General features: G+C 40.7%; 1 protein-coding gene across 2 annotated transcripts in view; it reads right to left on the bottom strand.

Moving 5' to 3' along the window:
* Window positions 1-22,920, bottom strand: part of LOC114654425 (low-density lipoprotein receptor-related protein 2-like) — a 104,719-nt gene that overhangs the window by 42,171 nt on the left and 39,628 nt on the right. For both annotated transcript variants that reach the window (XM_051930169.1, XM_028804985.2), the window contains 18 exons: window positions 21,096-21,269; window positions 20,590-20,802; window positions 20,299-20,466; window positions 19,796-20,008; window positions 19,474-19,644; window positions 19,163-19,393; window positions 15,195-15,359; window positions 14,754-14,966; window positions 14,470-14,634; window positions 13,968-14,180; window positions 13,666-13,845; window positions 13,379-13,585; window positions 11,252-11,419; window positions 9,102-9,317; window positions 7,898-8,127; window positions 5,602-5,731; window positions 3,194-3,369; window positions 1,851-2,037 (listed from right to left, as the gene is read on the bottom strand). In XM_051930169.1, coding sequence (XP_051786129.1) covers window positions 1,851-2,037; window positions 3,194-3,369; window positions 5,602-5,731; window positions 7,898-8,127; window positions 9,102-9,317; window positions 11,252-11,419; window positions 13,379-13,585; window positions 13,666-13,845; window positions 13,968-14,180; window positions 14,470-14,634; window positions 14,754-14,966; window positions 15,195-15,359; window positions 19,163-19,393; window positions 19,474-19,644; window positions 19,796-20,008; window positions 20,299-20,466; window positions 20,590-20,802; window positions 21,096-21,269 — 3,420 coding nt within the window. The remainder of the gene's footprint in view (window positions 1-1,850; window positions 2,038-3,193; window positions 3,370-5,601; window positions 5,732-7,897; window positions 8,128-9,101; window positions 9,318-11,251; window positions 11,420-13,378; window positions 13,586-13,665; window positions 13,846-13,967; window positions 14,181-14,469; window positions 14,635-14,753; window positions 14,967-15,194; window positions 15,360-19,162; window positions 19,394-19,473; window positions 19,645-19,795; window positions 20,009-20,298; window positions 20,467-20,589; window positions 20,803-21,095; window positions 21,270-22,920) is intronic.

Below are 22,920 nucleotides of genomic sequence, written 5' to 3'. Positions count from 1 at the left end.
ACTAACATGTTAATGTAACATTTAATAATTAAAATGATAAATTTTCATAATTAAAATATTTTTAAAAAAACAGTGACTGAGTGTGCTAGGCCTAAACACATTTTAGCTTTGTATTGAGGCAAAGCTAAGACTTCACCCCCCAACATATCAAAGATTTGACTGTTCCTGTGAGGAGGACTGGGACCTTCAGATTGAACTCATTCCAAGTGAGCTTCAGGCTAATTTTTTTTTTTTTATTGATGTATAGCAAGTGTTTAAGACTGCAAGGTAACCATTGGTAGCAAATCAATGAAATAACCATCTAAATTACAACCAAGGTAAGAAATTCAGCAGGTCCCCGGGGGTTGTGGGAGGAAGTCTGACACCACATAATTAACTCTTCAGACGCCCCAATAAAAAGCCTAAAAAAAATTTTGCAAGGAAAACCACACACTTTATTTTGTCTCAGTTTATGCTGAAGAGTGCGATTGTGGACAGTCGAACATAACAGATTGTTCACACTAAGTGAAAGTGTGTCATTGTGCTAATGCGCACATCTCCACCAAGAGGCTTAAGTCTGGCAAAGGTCATCCCAATAGAACACCCTCAGAATGAATGGCTTCTCTAAAGCAGGGCTAGCATGTGGAGTGAGGTGACGAGCACTTTAATTTGAAGGTTAAAGATGGCATTTTCATGTAATTTTTTTTTTTTTTTTTTTTTTTTTTTAAATATGAAATACAAAAAAGTGCGACTCTTAAGAAGTAAACATCCAGGAGCAAGCAAAGGACTTGAAAATTCCACGCTGGCTATGTTTGACTCTACAGCATATTGCAGTTAAATGTCTCAGTTCTGCTCTGCAAGCGATTTAGATCAGATATGACTACCGATAATTGATCCTAAATCTGGAAAACTAATAAAAAAAATGAACAAAATCAGACAGATATGACCTTATAAACAAAATATGTACACCAGTTACATGAGGATTTAAAACTCTTTACCAGGTAGGATATTTGCAGATTGCCCAAAGATGCTTTGAATGTAATCATCTCTGCTGTTTGTCTGCAAATCTCACAAAAAACTATTTGCATTTCTCAGTTGTGTAAAAAGATTAGACTAATTTTTTATTCATGTGAAATGGACTGAAGTCTTTTATAACACAAGCTTACTTTTCCAGCAGTCACATGAATTAGAGGAGTATGAGTAGACTTCACACTTCCACAGAAATTGAATGCTCCTCATAATGTCAAAACAGCAGTGATCAAAAGAAAGGAAGGTCATGTACACAACACCCAGACACAAGCACCTTAATATGACAGCACCTTATCAATCATGGAGTTAATATAGGCATTATTTATTAGAAAGACTGAAATAAATATAGTAGTACTCACAAGCAGTGACCTGCCTTCCAGGGAGAAATGAAGGCTGAACAGTAAGATATGAAAAACTGCACATAAAATATTTGTTTGGCTACATATTGTATTTGTATATTCATATGCTGCACCCTGTACTGCCTATTCATCACTGACTTAATTTAGAATTTATTAAAGCTTGAAACAGTTCTTAATATTTTCAAAATTATATTTAAAATAGCATAAGGAAGAAAATCAACAGTTAAAGATTCTCCCATGATGAATTCATAGAGACGTATTTCTGTTTTATAATCATTAGAGACACAATACATTGAACAGAATACTTTAACATTTAAGCGGCACACCGCTTTAATGTGAACAAAACAAAATCCAACTAGGATGTTCACATCATCCCCAAAACCATAGCGGAGGTACAGGATAATGACCAAACACCCTCATTACATTTCAGTCATCAATAACCCAATATAAACCCTAATTACGACTTAGTGAAATCACACTTACCAGATGCTTTACAGCTGTGTCCATTGGCTTCCAGCAGGTAACCAGAGAGGCAATCGCAAGTGTAGGAGCCCTCTGAGTTGCGGCAAGTCTGGCTGCAGACATTTGGGGACATGACTGCACATTCATTTATATCGATGCATGATGATCCATCCTTTGCTAGTGTAAATCCGGGATTACATGCACATTTCTAAAAGTATAAATAAAGCACAGAAATTTCATTACCACAAGCTCTACTGTCAAAGGCATTTTTGTATAACTGAATTGCAAAACAGAACTAGGAGCCATTATGTGGACCGAGCCAGGTCTGCAGACTTAGACTGAAGCTTTTGCTCTTCCTCCACTTGTCAGTCTTGGACATGCTAGTAGTAAGATCAAGCGTCACATCACATACAATCTGGCCTCATTCACAGTGTATCCCTATATTCAGTTTTTCTTCACCTTTTGCTTGATATAGCCAAGCTACTTAGGATTTTTCTCTTTACCAAATACAGTAAATCACCATATGCACACCAGTCCTTTCCCTCAACTTGAACAGAATGATGGTCTTAAATTAAAGACCATACTGTTGATAGTTTCATATTCTGTCCAGAACATTTCGGCCTACTCTTCTGCCATGTTTCATTTTAAACTGCTACAAATATTTTCAGTTATAGGGCCGCTGTCACATGTACAGAGCACAGTGAAATTCCTAGTGGCACCATGATGAGAGAGAACTACTTCACATCAAACCTGACATAACTCTTACAGAGATGCATGAGTAAAAAAACTAAAGCTTAAGAAAAGTTGATCATACGATGTCAAGAATGTGCTTGGGCATCACAAGATAGGCGAGTTCTCTGATCCTTCTTGCAACCCTATCTGTATTACCACTGTAGGTCTAAGACATTCTACCGAAATCAAGATCCCGGTCACACTGTCACCGTCCTGCTCCATGACATCACTGTAGCGGCCTTTTAAAAGCAGCACAGTAAGGAGAGGAAGCTGCTTACTGACTGAGAGGGCAGGAGGACTTCTATTTTGCTGAAGCCAACTCCAATCCTTCAGTTACCATCATTAGAAGTTATTTAAAAACCTGGTTTAAGACATGGAGGCAGCAGTCATTAAACTAGTGGATACCAACAGAGGAAAGGGCAGGTCGGTCACTACATATAAATTAATGTTTAATAAAGGACTTTAAGATGCTTCACATCCAAAACAGAGCATAAATACAGTATATATAAAACACAGAAATAGTCAAGACCCTGTGGCAAGCATATCCAGTTTTGGATATTCAGTCATCATAAGATATCCCCTTTAAATCGAATACCAGGCTATGACTATCACGGATAATAAAATGGTCTTACTGGTCCTGCTGGGGTCTTGTAACAGATCTGAGAACACTGCTTCTTGCAGTTTTTCTTACAGTCGCCACCTTCATCAGACCCATCCACACAATTAGTCCTCCCATTGCATGCCAAGCTGGTGTTGAGACACTCTCCATTATTGCACTGGAAATGGTGGCTGCCACAACTCCGGACACCTGCAACACAAGGTAGAAAGTGTAGGCATGGCTAACATTCAAGTACGTTCTGGGCAAGGAATACCAAATGATCATAAAACAAATATGCAAAATTGAAGACTAAATTATGGGAAAAACATTTGAGTTGCCAATGCCCAAAAAAAACCTAGAAATTGATTTTTATTGCAAAAGTACCGTACAATCAGTATATATAAATTTAATGTAATGCATTGACACAGTTTGTCATTCCACTTCTATCGAGACAGTGCATGGATTGTTCAGGTATGACACAGAATTTGTGCGCAAGTTCTAACAAATCACTTTACGATGGCATGGCAAGGCAAGATGAAGAGCCAAAGCCAAAGAAGATTTAACAAAGTTGGGTATTGCACTTTCAGGATGGCTTGGACTAAAGATCTTGTTTTGGATGATTAGATTTTAATAATGAGTCATAAAAAAGTAATAGAATGTAATTTTCTATTCCTTTAAGCAACAGTTTTCCTGGGTAAGTGGGTATATCCAGACCCTACATAATGATCAGACACTACATACATATCTGTTTTGATCACTAGAAGGTGCTATTGAGTCAAAATCAAATGGTGCATGGGAGGCAAAAATAAGGGAAAAAAAGTTATTCCTTTATGAGCGGTTTACTGGGTTGGTAAGCATGCATGTCTGGTACCTCTGTATCATCCAGATATTACATCAATACGCTGGCTTACTACTGCATGGTGTGCATTGCTCATGGTGCTTTTTGCATCAATCTCAAAGTATGTGATCATGTCGAATGAGCTCGGTATGACCAAATACATTATACATTAAAGGGAATGTCAATGTAGAAATGACCATTGGTATTAGGTCAAGAATAAATGCAGCAGGGCGGCACGGTGGCGCAGTGGGTAGCGCTGCTGCCTCGCAGTTGGGAGATCTGGGGACCCGGGTTCACTTCCCGGGTCCTCCCTGCGTGGAGTTTGCATGTTCTCCCCGTGTCTGCGTGGGTTTCCTCCGGGCGGTCCGGTTTCCTCCCACAGTCCAAAGACATGCAGGTTAGGTGGATTGGCGATTCTAAATTGGCCCTGGTGTGTGCTTGGTGTGTGGGTGTGTTTGTGTGTGTCCTGCGGTGGGTTGGCACCCTGCCCGGGATTGGTTCCCTGCCTTGTGCCCTGTGTTGGCTGGGTTTGGCTCCAGCAGACCCCCGTGACCCTGTGTTCGGATTCAGCGGGTTGGAAAATGGATGGATGGATAAATGCAGCATCACAAGTCAGTCAGTAGTAATCATGCCACAACAATTACATTCTGGAAACGACATTAGTTTTTTCAAAACCACACCACTACTTTGGGTCCACGTCATTTGCCCCGAGCAATTCTATGGAATTTGATACCTCTGGAATAAATGACTCGATAAACAGAATGTGTGTTAGGCGCTTGACTTGTATGTTACCCAAGTACACAACATTAGAATTTACAATATCATGCAGTTAAAAACTGAGCCCAAATAGGCTTCTGGTGGCTCAGATGCTTTCGTAGACATTAGATTCCAGCTCAAGTGATGTAAAAGTGATGGTGATCGAGATGTTTGTTGTTCGCTGTGTAGGGTCAATGGCTAACTAATCCATGATTTTTTTTTGTTTTTCAACACAAGTTGGGAGAATCAAAATCTGATTAAGTTCACCTGCTCACACAGCTGAAATGATGGCAAGTTTTGCTGCCACATGCTGCCTTGTGTCCAGTGTCAACTGGTATGTGCTCTGAGCCCACTGCAACATGCAATCGAGGACATTGTTATACTGCTGGGTCTACATTTATGCAGTATCTCGGGGAAGCAGATGCATGTTTTCCCATGACATTAAAGGAAGTTGTGTATTCTAAGAACTAGTTATTCACCTATCCAATTTCAAACCTGCTTATCCCAGCATGGTTTACCATTGTGTTGGAGTGTTACCATGATAAAATATACTTTTACTGCACTCTATGTATGAGCTTCACAAATACCACCTGAACATGCCTTAATTACCTGGCAGTGTGCCCTACCCACCCAAACTCCAGATGAGTCCCCTCCACAGACTTTGTGCGACCCCAAGCATCTTACCAGGCTGCAGCAGGAAAACATGTGGAATAAATTGCAGTCACTGAGGATTTTTAGGCAATTGAACTGGCCTTGTGTTCATGAACCACAGAATGCTGTGAAGTGAGAACTCAGATTCTCTAAACTTTTTCTGTAGAGTTTCACATTTATTACAAGAGGACACCTACACCCTGCTTCATCGCTGCCATCTCTGCAATCCAGCTGCCCATCACAGCGCCATTCTTTCAGAATGCACTGGGTGTTGGAGGCACAAGTCCATTGGTTTTGATTGCATGTCACTTCAGGCCACTTGCATGCCTATATGAGGAGGGAAAACATTGTTTAACCAGCTTTCATCTTTTAAAGCAGTTTTATTAAGACCTGCCCCTTTTAAGTTAAACTCAATGTTGATACAAAACCACAAAAACATTTTAAAAGGAGTAGAAGAAAGCCAGAACAGCATCAAGCATGGACAAAGATCATTGTGCTATTCTAAGGGCATGTCAAAGTGGCAGTACTATTCCAAAACAACATTTACATGCCAACACAAAATCGGGTTAAGCTGAATAACCCAATTAAGGCAGAGAAATAATTCAATAATAAAAGTAATTTTCTGGAGTTCTTTTGGCAAAACACTCCAATGTCATTAAACTGCACAAAAAAAAAGTTAATCGGCAGCCACGAATCTGTAAATAAGCATGACGCCGTTAATTCTTTTATAAATATGTTTAGTCAAATGAAATGCTAAATTTATAGGTTTCTGTTACAGGATTGCATTCAGAAAACTTTTCTGCATGGCTCAGTCGCTCCACCAAGCAAAGGACCGACACAGTGCACATGCTTGTTGCCTTACACCCAGTTCTGCTGGAACAATAATGCAGGCATGGCCGGATTAAGGTGGGTGCTATTGATGCTGCAGCATTAGGCCAATTCCTGAAATAGGCCCAGATGAAAACAGACGAGAATTTTCCGGAAGCTGAACAGTTTTCCTTTGCTATATTAACCTCAAAATAATTTAGAATGAAATTTGGACTCCGACTTTCGGATGCTTAGACACAGCGTTACTTATTATACAGTTACTATTGTTCTTTGCGCTGTGACATAACTATAGCGTCGTGTTTATTGTTAACCAAAGATTTCAAGTTAATGCTATCAATTTTACGTTAAACAGTTTACTTGTAATTTAGTTGCGCTTTTTGCAGTATCTTGGGGATTCTTGCCACTTTATTATTGTTCGGTAAGTGCCACGTAGTACATTTTTCACCTTGAAAAAGTTAGTCGTACAGTAAAAATCGATGGCTATTTAAATGATTATCTGTAAAAGGTAAAACTAAAAGCCGGCCTGTGGGCCCGGCATGGATGTTTAGAATTTTTAAAATCCGACAGGATTCTGGTCCATTATGAAATTTAAATCATGGACAAAAGTTTTACCCTCAAGAGCCTGAACTGAGTCACTTTGACCCAATGTCTCTGCAAATTCATATATTCTTACTCTGTTTTGTAAGAGAATTGCGAAATTTTGTGTATTTCATTGTTAGGTTTTCTGCATTAAGTGCACTTTTCAGACAATTGCTATTGAATGTTGATGTTATAGTTTGATGTTAATCTCGAGTTGTTACGATACTATGTCATTATTATTATTCTTCATGTTCAATAAAGGCTGGCTGGTTGCGTCACAAGCAATTAAGGCTCCTTGGTCGGTCTGAGTGTGCATGTATGGCGAGTGTTGAATGCACATGTATCAATGCTGAGAAAAAATAGGCCTTTTTGCGCCGCAGCATCAGGCCCAATTTCGTCTTAATCCGGCCGTGAATGCAGGTATTTTTACTTCTATAAGACAAGTATTGCATTAGGTCACTTGTAACTTTAAAAAAAAATAAAATAAAATCGGACTACGTAAGAAATGTTATTTTTTACACTGCCTTACTGCTCTTGAGATTGTGCTGCTTTTTGCATTGTAAATTCAGTTGTAGTTTTGCATTGTAAATTCAGCTAATCAACATATATGTAGCTATTTCTGAAATATTGAGAAATCACCTCATCCAGGAAAAGGAATAATGTGATCACCTAACATTTGTCTCTGGATATATATTTTGGTGAAAATTCTACACATGGCTGCTGAAAGTGTGTGCAAAGCAAACATGTACAGGCTGACAGAGCAACAGACATGCGAAGACTACAAAATCCTTAATAGTAACTCGGTTAAGGGTTTACATGGCAAAACACACCCTAATAAATATTTGTGGAGAAATTTACCTCTTAATCGGGATGCTCAGTGGCCAATAACCAGTTATCCAATCAGAATAAGGGTTTACATGGCATTTTAGCAATACCACACTGTCACAGCTTCTCTAAAACAGGGCAGAAATGCAAAGCTCTTGGCTTATCAAGCACTGATGTCAATGAAGTGGTACGAAACTGATTTGTACATGCGGCACTACACACTCCCATGTCATAGTAAAAGACATGACACAGGAGCATTACCTTCTCATCTGAGCCATCTTCACAGTCACGCTCTCCATCACACAGCCACTCTTCCAGAAGACACTCTTTGCTGTCTGGACACCTTCTTTCAGAAGGACAGTGAGGTAGTTTGAAGCAGTTCAACTCATCGGAGTGATCTCTGCAATCTGCACCCCCATCGCATCGTAAAGAAGAAGAAATGCACTGCCCATTGCTGCACTGGAATTCTTCCTGGCCACACTCTTCATGAGCTTTAGGAGAAGGAGAGCACAGTTAGGGAATATGGTTATACTCGTATCCTGGTACTAGCATTAGGATCATTACAGAACTACATGTTATTGAGCCCAAGGGAAACTACATTATTTTAGAACTATTAATATTAAATATTAGTCAAAAACTGACTACACTCAAGTCTAAACTGTAAAGCCACCCTTTTTAAACTTAACTTATAAAACCAGTAGAAAGAAAATCAATCTAGGAAAAGATTTGTAAAATTTGATGGCAGCTAGTTGAAAACACTTCTAAAGCTCTTGCTGGATTACCAAGAAAAATTAACCTTGAGCAGAAAGTAGAGTAGCTTGACCGGATTGTCATGCGGAAGTGGCAGGACAGTGTTCACAGCCAACAGCTAGATAAATGCTTTTCTGTTCCTGTCACCAGTGTGACCCAGCAGGACTTGGAAGTTTGTTGACAACTTGGCATATCTCAACAAACCACAAAATAAGAGTACACTTGCAACAGCAGACCAGCAGTGGAACATTTCTGCATAAAATGTTCTATCAAAGCACCCGCACAACCTCAGGAAATAGATGGGTCTAAACCTTTGTATGCGGCTTCTTCCTTAGAAGCCCACTGTAGATTTCTTTCTAGGTGTACCACCAGCTTCCTGGACTTTAGGAGCAGTAGGTCTTTCCGGACGATAGTCTTTGTCAAAACAAGAGATGTCAGGGTGGTGCAGATGTTAATAAAACAGATTATGCTGTACATTTACCTACTGATGGTTCACCTTGATCACTCTGTTATGCACCAGGACTCAGTTATTCCTAATATCCAACACTTATGCAACTTATGATTTCAGGATCTTAAAAATTCTTGAATTTAAAGCAATTGATCTTTATAAAGGGGCATAAATTGTGGAAGCAAAATTGAGTTTGCTGTACCGTTGAGGCCATAAAAACCACCATCCCAGGGCATTTCACTATATGCAGTTTTCCTCCGTACTTACCACAGTTTGCTTCATCAGTTCCATCTAGGCAGTCCCGTTCTCCATCACACTTGAAAGTCTCTGGAAAGCAATGGGAATTGCCATCACAGTGAAAAGCGCAAGTCTCTGTGGGTTTCCTGCAGCCAACCTCATCTGAGCCATCAGGACACTGTGGAAAGCCATCACAGCGTAGTCTGTCTTCAATACATTTTCTCCCCTTTTGACACTGAAAGTAACCTAAAGGAGAGAAGTGTATTAAAATTATATAAATGCTATGGATTGCATCTGCAGAAAGTCTGAACAACTTATAAATAGCAGCAGAGGAGTCAAGCTGCAGGTTATGGAGCCAGTGGAGGTGCGCTTGCATCTGCCATCTACTCAACTCTTTTGCATGCTCCAGTGATCCGGGCTCTTCAGTCTATTCTCCAAAGTCCAATTCTGTTTCACTCCTCAGTGTCTAATATATTGCATAAATATGTGCACTGATCTGTGGTCTGAATGCATAAGGAGATATGAGCTGATCCTGTTAATTTCTTTAGACACAGACCGGTGAGGATATACAATGCATTCAGAAAGCATTCAGGCCCCTTCACGTTTTTCACACTTATGTTGCAGCCTTATGATAAAGCTGTTTCAATGAATTTATGCTCTAACCGAGTAACACTCAATAACTAATTACTACAAAAAGGATTTCAGAAATTTTTGCAAACTTAAAAAATGAAATATCACATTGATTCTACACTATGACACTTGAAATGTGGCTCTGGTGCATCCCATTCTGTGTGACCAACCAGGATGATTTTTCTACACTTTTAGTTCACTTGTGGTCTGTTTGAATGATTGGATATGCTTAGGAGACAGGATTGTTTTGAGGCACAGACTTAGGAACCTTCAATGCTGCAGAACTTTTTTTTGCAGCATTCCCAAGAGCATAGTGGCCTCCACAAATCTTAAATGGAAGGAGCTTGGAACAAACACTAATATTCCTAGAAGTGGAGACAGAGAAAGCAAACTACTAGATGTGGTTATGGAGGAAGGACAGGACTGAGGTTCTGGGTTTTACATAACACCCCATTGAGAAGTTGCTGCAGGAGTGGCAGGGAAACCTCCCCATGAAGCCACTGTCTCCACTCTGGGAGTTGTACTGGGTAAGGGGGTGAAACATTAGCAAATGGTGGTTCTCAGCTGAAAACCCTACAGCTGGCCCATTAGCAATGACAGAGGTATGGTAAGCAGGAGAGCTAGAGCAGGGAAAAAGCTACATGGATGACGAACTATCATAAGATTTACATTTCTGAACCAGTCAGCTCAGCATTTTGAATTAAGAATGCCTTAAAAATATAGATTTGATATTCTTACAGTAGATAAAATCCCTTTTCTCTCAAACCTGGGTGTTCTCATCCCTATACATTAGGCATGGCGTCAAATGGAGAGGCTCTTAAACCTCTAAACACCATATGGCACTCCGACACTAGTTTGACTTGATTTTCAGTGGATACTCAGTTTCCTTTCCAGCCTGAGTACATCATAGCATTCATACATTTAGATATTACAATGACATAGAACCAACCACAGAGGTCCAAGTTCTAATTCTTGTCATGTCCAACGGAGGCCAGTTCCAAGACATTTAGGGTGCGTCACGATGATCACCTCCATCTTAATCTTCTCATTGTATTTGCTTACTCGCTATTCCCCGACAAACCACTTGTGATCTTATAATGAACACTTTGTGCAGTGCTTCAATTTTCCATCCCATTATAATTCTATCCTGGAACACTAGGTTTATAAATATCATTCTACCATCCAAAAAACAAAACATAACCAGCTGTAATTTGTGTCCCTTTCAAAATCTTTTTCAAAGTGCTGGTGCTGTCCTCCTGCAAGATTGTGGCCTTGAGCACTGGGAATCATCCCACAACAATGTAACCCTAAGTATTATTTAACACAATTTAGCATGCAGCTGGCAGTTTGAAAACAGGTGCCCAAGACAATTTTACTTATTTAAGGCCCAGCCATTTTGTTCATTCCAAATATTTAGCTTGTGTGATCTGTTAAGTGACACCACAAACCTAGTCTCCTGCACACTTCTGTAGAACATCCAGGCACTCCTCATTAACAATCTGATGTTGTGTGTGACCCTACTGGCCTTCAAAATAAAATGATGCAGTCACCTGGCTGACATTGTTCAGAGCAGTCCACCTCATCAGACCCATCAGAGCAGTCCTTGTCACCATCACACATCTGGTCACTGGGAATACAGTCACTGCCATCGCGACACATGACAAATGTCCTTGGGCATTTCAGGGGTATGGGAGCAGTAGGAAGACTTTTTATGGAAGCTTCAATAAAAACATTAAGAAATCAATTATTCTTGGAGTCCCAAAAGCTTGTCTTAAAAAAACATAAAAAGTCTGCTTTAGAACATCTAATCTAGCATCACTACCAGTGCGTCATGAAAAAATTGACTGGATAATTAAGATTTTATATTAAAGAAATCCTTCATCCAAGGCAACTTACAAGATCAAACTACATTACAATTCTTAGGCATATACAATCTACTTTTAAAATACACAACTACAGCAAAGCGTGGATTAGTGACCTGCTCTGGTCTAGCATGGTGTTACTCAAGTTTACTATGGTTGGCAGTCAGGAAGCAGTTGCAGGAAATCAAGCAGTCGAATAAAAAAAAAAAAAAATAAATAAAGCTGATCTTGTGTACTGTAGAAAAGTGACCAGTTATAGGAAGTACTCAGACTAGAAATATTACTTAGGATTGACAGTTTGCAAATGAGAGGATGACATGATCTAGAGAAGCCCAAGTACAAGATAGGCTTAGGTCTGAGAAGTGAAGTCAACTGCCAGGATGTAGATGAAGATATGAAGTGAAAACAAAGATGGACATAAAATATCTGTGAACGCATATGGATAGATAGATAGAGATAGATACTTTATTAATTCCAATGGGAAATTCACAAATGTCCATGAGGGCTTTGGCATTAATCCCGTGTCCCCTAAACAGTCCAGCACAGATCTACATGCTGCATGTTCAAGCTGAAGGATGACAACAATGGACAGAATTATCCTCAACTGAAAGCAAAGCTGTTTGGGTAAAATTGCCTGAATGAAGAACTGGCCACAAAGGCGAAAAAACACGAATGTATAACATGCTTTTCCACTTGTTACTTTGGTCAATGCACATGTTATCCACAACTTTGCTTTTGTTAAAGTAATTACTAGAGTTTTTTATGCCTGAAAACAGAGTGGAACTAAAAAAAGACATGTAAAGAACAAGGTAGAGGCTGAAGAAAATGTGGGAATGAAGTCTAGATATATGGACTGGTGACACATGGTCTTTAGATAAGTGACAAGATACTCCCACACCTAATATGGGATGGTTGGGTGATACTCGGAGACTGGCGTTAACCTGCTGATGGATCAATGTCTGAAGCTGAAAACAAAGTTCTAATCCGCTGACATAATCTATGTACCTGACTGGAGAGATCTGTCCAATTTGGCAACTCATTGGGGGCTGAACTTAATACACCAGTATACAGCTAGGGGGGCACGATATGCATATGGAGTGCTTATTTCACGGTAGTGAGCAATTAGAAAATTTCTAACAATAAGTAGGGTCACCTAAATTGAACCAAATGTGACTATCCAACATTAGTTACATGGCATATCTAAAACAGTCACAGGGAAAAAGGTGAAGGGACAGGAGTCTGAAACTTTAATCCGTCTTGGATGTCCTTAAAGTTTCTTGATGTTAAGAGGCAAGGAAAGTCATTAACGAGATCTTAATCCAGACTTCATGTGTAACTCCTTGCTGGTGGAACAAGCTGCCAACACCTCTGATCTGCCGATGCCTCCCTCAATGTGTTTAGGAAGCATATGAAGACACTCTTGTACAATGAATCTGACTATTTGATAATGACCGATAGGTTCTTGTAACCAAGGATGTGTATTTAGATCTTCACTTGTCATAATAAATGTCGTAACCTTGTCCAGTAACACTTGTTCCAAAACAGCCCCCCAGACTGATGTTTACTTGATTATATTGACAATTGTTTGTAAGATGCATTAGATAAAAGCATCATCTAAGCAAACAAATATAAATGGTGGTAAGATTGTAAGGGTTCAAGAGAAACATTTGCTGGAAGGTATAAGAAACAGGAAAAAAGTACAAAGAGTGGTACATCAGGGCAAGAATGTCGTCAAAATACATGGCAGCAGCGATGGTAGCTATTTAATGAAATGCAAAAGGAAACTTCTCATGTATCACACCAGCATTGCCTCACCACATTTGGCTTCATCAGTTCCATCTGCACAGTCTTCTTTACCATCACAGAGCACAATTTCAGGGAAGCATTTGGTGTTTTTGTCACATGTGAAAGCACAAGGTGACACTGGGCAATTTTGCTCATCTGAGCCACTAGAACACTGACGGAATCCATCGCACACCAAGTGTTCTTCAATGCATTTCCCATCAGCGCACTGGAAAAAACCTGAGAAGATTACAATAAAAATGGTTGTTTCTGGGACAGTTGTGTGGTGTACCAAGTTGTGTAACAGAGGCTTGTCTAACCTGGTTTTTTACAAGGCTGCACTGGGCAGTTTGCTTCATCAGAGCCATCCTGGCAATCATTCAAACCATTGCAAGTCTGCTCTGGAGTAACACACCCTTTCTGATCAAGGCAGGGACTAGATGGACTTGGACAGGTCAGTGGTGGTGGGCTGCTGGTTGCCATGCTTATAACCTTGGGAACTAAATAAACACAATTAGTGTTCTTTGCCTTGTCACTAATTTGGCTGCAGTTCTCTGGCTAAGCTAAAACATGACACTGACAGTGGTGGCAGCATGGCTGACCAGACCACCAGATAACTCACCACAGTTGCTCTCATCGGCTCCATCTGCACAGTCCTGCTTGCCATCACACTGCACATGTGCAGGAAGGCACCGTCCATTGCCACAGAAGAAACCGCAATCTTCCACTGGCTTCTTGCATTTTGCCTCATCAGACTGGTCATCACACTGAGGAACTCCATCACAGACCTGCTTTAGCTTCAAACACTTCTTTTTATCCAAACACTGGAAGTGACCTGTTTAGGATTTAAAAGCCAGCATTTCATGAGCCCCCACCTCCCCAATTCCTCAGAGGACCTGGACAGATTTTAGTTACCATACATTTGAATCCTGCAAACCGATCAGAAATGTCAATTAAGGCATCTGTTACACATACTTATTGCTTGTATTATTTGCTCTCAAAAACCCAAAGTGCACACATACATAAGCAGCAGTCTGAAGTGGGGAAAAAGTAACTTCCGACCACACTAACTTTGGATAAAAAAAGCCCACTAAATTCTTGAACACCTGACACAGATGGTTTACCTGGTCTGCTACAGTCTGCTCGGCAGTATTCCTCATCTGACTCATCGGCACAATCCAAATCCCCATCACACAAGTGTCTAATGGAAATGCAATCACTGCCGTCTCGACAAGACACAAATGTCCTTGGGCAGGTGCGTACAGGAAGGCCTTCAGGTCTTCTTTCCACTTTTAAAGAGGAAATGCATGATAAACAAAACTAATCAAGCAGCTTCTTCATCTGTAGTGTCAAGAGCAGTTGTAACATCAAGAGGTTTTTAAAAAGAAAAGAAAAATCAAAGGCTTACTACAGTCGCTCTCATCGGTTTGGTCCAGGCAGTTTAGCACTCCGTCACACTTCACATGAAGAGTAAAGCATTTGTCATTGTCACAGAGGAAATCGCAGCTCTCCATAGCTTTCTGGCATTTGGACTCATCTGAGCTGTCAAAACATTGCGCTTTGCCATCGCAGACCATTCTGGGCTCAACACACTTTAGTCCATCCAGACAACGGAAGTTTTCTGTAAGAAGCAAAACTTTAGGATTCAAGTTGATACCTCGGGTTGGCATGTAAAAGCCCACTTATTTGCCTTCTGTGGCTAAGAGCACAAAGCCATTGTTAGTCAAAACGTTAGCAGAACTTTTTTTAAAAACTTGATAATACATGCCAGGGATTTGTAATGGGTTTTCCTGAACAATTTCACCATAAACAAAATCAAGCCACACAAGATTTTTAAAAAACAGCTCACCTGGTTTATTACAACCCTGAACACAATTTGCCTCATCTGAGCCATCCTTGCAGTCTTTGTCCCCATCACACAGGTGGCTATTGGGAATACAATCGCTCCCATCTTTGCAAGTCACAAATGTCCAGGGACAAACACGAGTGGGAACAGCAGTTGGAATTTTTAGGACTGAAGGAAAAAAAAAAAGAAACCATTAGATTCCAACAGCTCCAGTACCTTGCTTGTAGGGAAGTCAAACAATCCAAGTTCCACTAACTTCTGCTAACCCCGTGAAGAGAGATTTATCAGGATATCATTAAATTGATTTAAAAATACAGCCAAGACATTAGTGATTCTAATGGCCATTACTGTTTGAAATGCTTAATTTACAACTCGCATACGATTGCAGAGCCCCATTTTCAGCAGACATTCTCTTAAGTGTCCTAATGGTCAACTCCCTTTGCTTATGCTTAGTCATTAGTTCAGCCTATATACATCGGACTTCCAATACAACTTGGAGTCCTGCCACGTGCAAATGTTCGCTGACGACACTGCTATCGCGGGCTGCATCAGGAGTGGGCAGGAGGAGGAGTATAGGAACCTAATAAATAACTTAAATGATGCGACTCAAACCACCTACAACTAAACACCAGCAAAACCAAGGAGCTGGTGGTGGATTTTAGGAGGCCCAGGCCCCTCACTGACCCCATGATCAGAGGTGACTGTGTGCAGACCTATAAATACTTGGGAGTGCAGCTGGATGATAAATTGGACTGGACTGCCAATACTGATTCTCTGTGCAAGAGAGGACAGAGCCGACTATACTTCCTTAGAAGGCTTGCGGCCTTCAAAATCTGCAATAAGATGCTGCAGATGTTCTATCAGAAGGTTGTGGCGAGCACCCTCTTCTACGCGGTGGTGTGCTGGGGTGGCAGCTTAAAGAGGAACGCCTCACGCCTGGACAAACTGGTGAGGAAGGCAGGCTCTATTGTAGGCACAGAGCTGGACAGTTTGACATCTGTGGCTGAGCGACGGGCGCTGAGCAGGCTCCTATCAATCATGGAGAATCCACTGCATCCACTAAACAGTGTCATCTTCAGACAGGAGCAGCTTCAGCGACAGACTTGCACTGTGTTTTTATTGCTCTTTAATTAATATTGTTTTTCAGTATGCTGCTGCTGGAGTATGTGAATTTCCCCTTGGGGATTAATAAAGTATGCGGCACGGTGGCGCAGTGGGTAGCGCTGCTGCCTCGCAGTTGGGAGATCTGGGGACCTGGGTTCGCTTCCCGGGTCCTCCCTGCGTGGATTTCCTCCGGGCGCTCCGGTTTCCTCCCACAGTCCAAAGACATGCTGGTTAGGTGGATTGGCGATTCTACATTGGCCCTAGTGTATGCTTGGTGTGTGGGTGTGTTTGTGTGTGTCCTGCGGTGGGTTGGCACCCTGCCCGGGATTCGTTCCTGCCTTGTGCCCTGTGTTGGCTGGGATTGGCTCCAGCAGACCCCCCCGTGACCGTGTTCGGATTCAGCGGGTTGGAAAATGGATGGATGGATGGATGAATAAAGTATCTATCTATTTCAAAATGCTAATTGGTTACTAGAGAGACGTTGAATTGCATTAGCACCACCTCAACCGGTTATTCACGTCACTTGGGCTGCAATGTCCTGGCATTCCTAAAGTTAAACTCTGGCATCAATGGTGAAAATGAATCAGCTTTCTCAAGAAACACGAATCTATTGTTTTCTTGCAGAATGAAGGTTATTCTGTGCGACAGACTGCCAAGAAACTTAAGATTGCATACAAAAGTATTTGTCTTGAAAGAGGGCAATGTGGATCTAACCAGGATAAAAATATTAGAAGGCCCAGCTGGACGACTAAATAAGAGAAGGACAGGAGTCTGTCATTTGAGAAACAAAACTCAGTCCTCCGTGGGCTCCTTCCTTAAATGCATGACAAACACGAGTGTCATCCGCAACACAGAAAAGACGACTACGGGATGCTTTTAATACTGTATGGTCTATCAATAATTTAATATGAACTTTATAAATAAAAAGTTTAATGTACAACAGCATACTTCAATTCATAGGCAGCAGCAAATAATCGCTTGAGCGTTCTCTCTGTATTTGATCAAAACAGGTTCATTACATTACAAATAACCAAGTACTGTGCATAACATGGTATTCGCACAACATCCAAATTGCATAAGGTCCCATTTCGCAGAACGTATTGTGAATGCTAAGAGGCGCACATACCACTAATGTCTTCTCTGTATTTTTAAAATCACCGTAACAGTATCTTGATTAAAAAGGTACCAACATCAAAAAACCTGAAAATTTCTGCATGTGTCAAAACTTTTGACTGGTACTGTATAACAGGGATGTCAGACTGATCCTGGTGGGCAGCAGTGGTTTTCATTCCAGACATTTCAATTATTTACCAAAAAGTGAAACTAATTGAACAGACTTTTTACCTTCATTTTTTAATTGACAAACATTTAAAGGTTCTGAATTTCAAAATGTGTTTCCTAGCTGTCAGACAAACAATACTGAGACATAAAGTGACCAACTAACAGTCTCAGACTCGGTTCCTCAAGGCCCACCATTTTCACACCAATTGTTTAAATTAGAAGCTAACCCTTTCCTGCTCATGGAATCCATTCAATTCTATGGCTTATTAACATTCTCATGCTGCCCTATTAGATATTTTCAAAACAATTGGTTTTCTTTATTTCTGAAAAGCACCATCCAGGTGATTACTGCACCAGAACAGATCCAACTCTCTGGCCTTTATCCAAAATATTTTAATGAAACCATCATTGTGTTCTACAAAGCAAGGAGACAAGAAGTTGACATTGTCTATATAGCAAGTTTCTTGAAAGGGGAAAGAGGGTAGGAAAAAGAGTGGAGTTTAAGGTAGAAATTTATGAACAAAGACACTTGAAGATGGGATCAGCTGAAATAAAGGAGAAGCTGCCTGGGGATTTGAGAACACAAAAAGTTCCAGCATTCATTCCTTAAGTTTTCCTACTAAAAGTTAACTTATATTTAGTAGTCATCTATAGACAGACAACACCAATGAGTTCTCATAAACAGCCTTCTGGACTGAAGCAGCAAATGCAAGCATATTTGTGGGTAACACAAATAGCAGGCAAATGAAATTAGATAAAAAAAAAAAAACCACAATCCGCATAGTGCCACAAAACTATTTTTCACTTTCAGTTAGTGTCTTATTAGTCATATTTTGGATGCCATGTATTTTTCAAAAACAATTTACATATGTAGGACCACAACCACGTAGTTGAAATGGAAATTGCGACATTCATTTAAATTGAACACATTGTGCAAGTATTAACTTTAGACCCAGTAGAGATGAGAACTTTTGGATTAGCTAGCAGAAATCTGCTCAGAATGGATCAAGACAACCTGGGCTCAATATGAACTTAGAGGAGGACAGTAGAGGGTGAAAGTTTTAGATCAAAGGCAAGACAAAAACGTTCAGTATCAAATGAAGTAGATAAATTGTAGATGTTGGGAGAAATTGCCATAGGAAAAGAGCTGGTAGTAGATGCTCCAGTTTCTCATAAAATGAGAAATTTTAATTAGTTAAACCACCGAACAGATCACTAAAGGCTTTGGACAGGTCACAGTAGTCGCCTGAAAACTGCATACAAAGGGGGACATGAGAGTACAAATAAAAAGGAGAGAGAGTGAGGTAGTAGTGAAAATAATGGTGAATGATCTATAGTCGCACATTTTTCTTTCTTCCAGAATTAGTTTTCAGAATAGAGAGGATGGGCAGAGTTGTAGGTTTAAATTTTACCCTGGGTTATCATTAGGAGATGGGGCAAAAGCAGTAGCAGAAACCAAAAGGACAATAAGTGACAAGAAATGTAGAATGACGGGATTACATAAAATAAAATGCTACTTGTGGACACAGTAAGAAAAGATGAGGTTCTTTAAAGTATTGTTGCTATTCACATAAGCCATTTCTCACCTGACACACCAACATTTTCTTCATTACAGCTGGCTTCATCAGCTCCATCCCCACAATCCACTTTGCCATCACAGCGTACACTTTCAGGGAAGCATTTGGTGTTTTCATCACAGGAGAAAGCACAAGGCCTCACAGTGCAGTTTTGCTCATCTGAGCCACTGGGACAGTGTGGGGTTCCATCACACACCAGTTGCTCTTCAATGCATTTCCCATCCAAACACTGGAAAAATCCTGGGAAGATTACAGCAGATATGGTACTACCCACTATAGAGGCTGGCCCACAAACAAAAGGATAACAGACGTTCTCTAACCTGGCATACACAGCAGCACTTGACAGTTGGCTTCATCAGAGCCATCTTGGCAATCACTCACACCATTACAACTCTGTTCTGGAGTAAAACAGCCTTTCTGATCCAGACAGGGACGAGACAAATTCTGGCAGGTTAGTGGTGATGGGCTGCTGGTTGCTAGAACCTTTGGGACTAAAGAACCGCACAATCATGGACACCTGCTCTTTCATGCTACCAAAATCAGCTGTAATATTTGTAAAATAAATCACCAAGCAAGTATGCAGAGAAGTGCAGAAAAAAAAAATCCTAAATGGCAGACTGGATCATAAATCACTCAACTCACCACAGTCTGCCTCATCTGACCCATCTCCACAGTCCTCCTTGCCATCACACTGTTTACGCAGGGGTAGGCATTGTCCATTTCCACAGACGAAGCCGCAGTCCTCCACTGGCTTCTCACATCGGACCTCGTCAGACTGGTCTTCGCACTGAGGAACTCCATCACAGACCTGCTTTAGCTTTAGACACTTCTTTTTATCCAGACACTGGAAATGACCTGTTTAGGATAAAAAGCCAGCATTTTATAAGCACCACCCACCCCCCCCTCCAATTTTCCTCCAGAGTTCAATGACATGATTTACATTCCAATAACTATAATTTAGCATTTATAATCCAACAAATTAACACCAAAAACAATTTTAGATATTGAGGTGGCAGCCATGCATGACAGCTTAAGGGGTTTTTGAGAGGAAACAAGCAAGCAATAAGAAGCAAACCGAGACCACAATAAAACTTTGGATAAAAAAAGCCCACTAAATTCTTGAACACCTGACACAGATGGTTTACCTGGTCTGCTACAGTCTGCTCGGCAGTATTCTTCATCTGACTCATCATCACAATCCAAATCTCCATCACACAAGTGGCTGTGGGAAATGCAATCCCTGCCATCTCGACAAGATACAAATGTCCTTGGGCAGTTGCGCGCAGGACTGACTGGAGGTCTGTTTTCCATTTCTGAGGAGGAAAACGTATGACAAGACAAACCTTCATCCACCTGCACTGACAGACTCCGTTATATCACTGACAACTTAGACGGAGCACTGTACACAGAAGAAAAAAAAAAATTAAAGTGCTCACGACAATTGCTCTCATCGCTTTGGTCCAGGCAGTTTAGCACTCCATCACACTTCATATGAAGAGGAAGGCATTTGCTGTTATCACACATTAGACCACAGCTCTCCACCGCTTTCTGGCAGTTGACCTCATCCGAGCGGTCAAAACACTGCGCTTCACCATCGCAGACCATTCCCAGCTCAATACATTTTTGCCCATCCTGACAACGGAAGCTTTCTGAAAGGAAGAATAACTGTTCCTAACACAGCTCACTGTTTGACCCTGGTTGTCTAAGCAAATGTGTCCTTTTGTGCTTTGAGGTTTTTAAATAACTTCAAAGCTGCAGACATTTTGAATTTTAAAGTTTGACAGCATCAGTGGCTATTGTGACTTAGCCAAAACCAGTGAAAAGTTTGGATTACCAAGGTTTGCTACTGTAGAATGTTTAAATCAATGGTTTACACTATATCATGCTGAACTAGCATCACAGACCAAACTACACAATTGATGATTTGAAAAAGGCTGCTTACCTGGATTGTTACAACCTTGAGGACAATTTGCTTCATCTGAGCCATCCTTGCAGTCTTTATCCCCATCACACCGGTGGCTATTGGGGATACAATCGCTTCCATCACTACAAGTCACAAATGTCCGGGGACAAATACGGGCAGGAACACCATTGGGCCTGCCTTCAACTTTTTGGTCTGAAAAAAGCAAAACAAGAGCAGCCCATCACCTCAATACAGTCAGACTAAAGTGCAGGTTTTACGTCAGATTCTTTAAGGGCTTTTATTCATACAACCACCATAGTACTTAGGATTCTACGAGGCGAGTCAAAAATAACCTGATAGGTAAAAAAAAATATTCAAAGATGAATTCCAGCATTCTAAACATGGTCATCTTCTATATACTCCCCCTCCCGATCTCTACACCGCTCCATACGTATCTTCCATGGATTGAAACACTGCTGGAAGTATTCTTGCTTGAGGCTCTTCAATAGGCTTGCTGTTTGTCTTCACTTTACCCATTGAAGAAAAATGTGTTCCCTTCAAGTCACGTGATTTGCAGAAACAAGTAAAAATCACAGGGAGCTAAATCGGGCAAATAGGGAGGATGATCGAGGACAGTCAAAAACCGCATTGTGCATCAAACAGAAAAAGCATTGTGCACGGGAGCATTATCTTGGTGAAGCACCCAATCTCCCTGTTGACCTGGGCGTTGAACATCTTCCACATTTTCTTGTCCTTCCTTGAAATGTTTGTGCAAACTTGCATGTGAAACAAACTGTTATCACCATACACTCATCATACACAATGATTTGATAAGGTTCTATGGCCATTTTGTTCAACTTCGCGAGAAATTTGATGTTGATTTGCTGCTCGATTTTTTTCACCCGACATCATAGTGGCAACTGTTGTGCAAATACTGACTGGCCTATTTCACAGGATATACTGTACCTAGCTGGTCAGCTGTTTCAGAGGACGTATATATGGAATGATGACAAAAATCAACTTATATAAAAAAAAAAAAAAAAGGACGTGTAGGAGGAGATATAGTTCTATGATTCACGTCCAGCCGACCTCCACACGGTTTTCCAGGAAAGCCCCAAGCCCAGCCCAGTTATTTTTGTGTCTCACCTCGTATGCAAAACAATGAATGTACTAGGACAGTACATAAAAACATTATGGATTATTTTGTCAGGGTCATAACGTCAATCACATCATGTGATTAACCGAAACCATTTCCTGCAGGTGGCCATCACCATTTCATTAATCTCTATGGCGTTAGCCCCGAGTGTCACTCAAGTATTGGTACAGACGCGTCTCGCGTAAGACCCGAGGATTACTTGTGCTGTAAAAGTGGCAATAACATTAATGCCAAGTGTTACTAGGGCAACGGTGCAGACGCATCTTGTCCTAGTCTCATAATGGCATCTCATAAGAAATGCCTCTCATTTGCAGTGATGAAGTGTCTGTCTTCGGGCAATGAAACTGAAACGGACAGTGAAACCAAAAGCGATTCTGGTGAATCTGAAAGTGACGAGCGTGGCACACACAAACGTGCAGTTTAAAGTTCACATTATCGTTCATCATTATTATTTGTATCATTACAAACACTTAGGTGTTTTAAAATAAGAATGCCACAATGCATCAAGGTGTATGTGATCTTTAAGGTCACTGCCATTTCACCTCCTCCCAGCAGACATATTTAGACATTAATGTCTAGGATTAAAACCTGAGAGAAAACAGCGTGATGGCTAAGGACATCACCTGTACTCAAGACACATGAACCTTTTCTTTGAATACAGCAAGCAATGATTGCAGGCTCTTGTAATGGATGAAGGGAGAGATAGAG

Source organism: Erpetoichthys calabaricus, chromosome 7, assembly GCF_900747795.2.
Source record: "Erpetoichthys calabaricus chromosome 7, fErpCal1.3, whole genome shotgun sequence".
Lineage (NCBI taxonomy): Eukaryota > Metazoa > Chordata > Cladistia > Polypteriformes > Polypteridae > Erpetoichthys > Erpetoichthys calabaricus.
The sequence above is the reverse complement of the archived record's forward strand: the minus strand, read 5'-3'. Positions and strand labels throughout refer to the sequence as shown.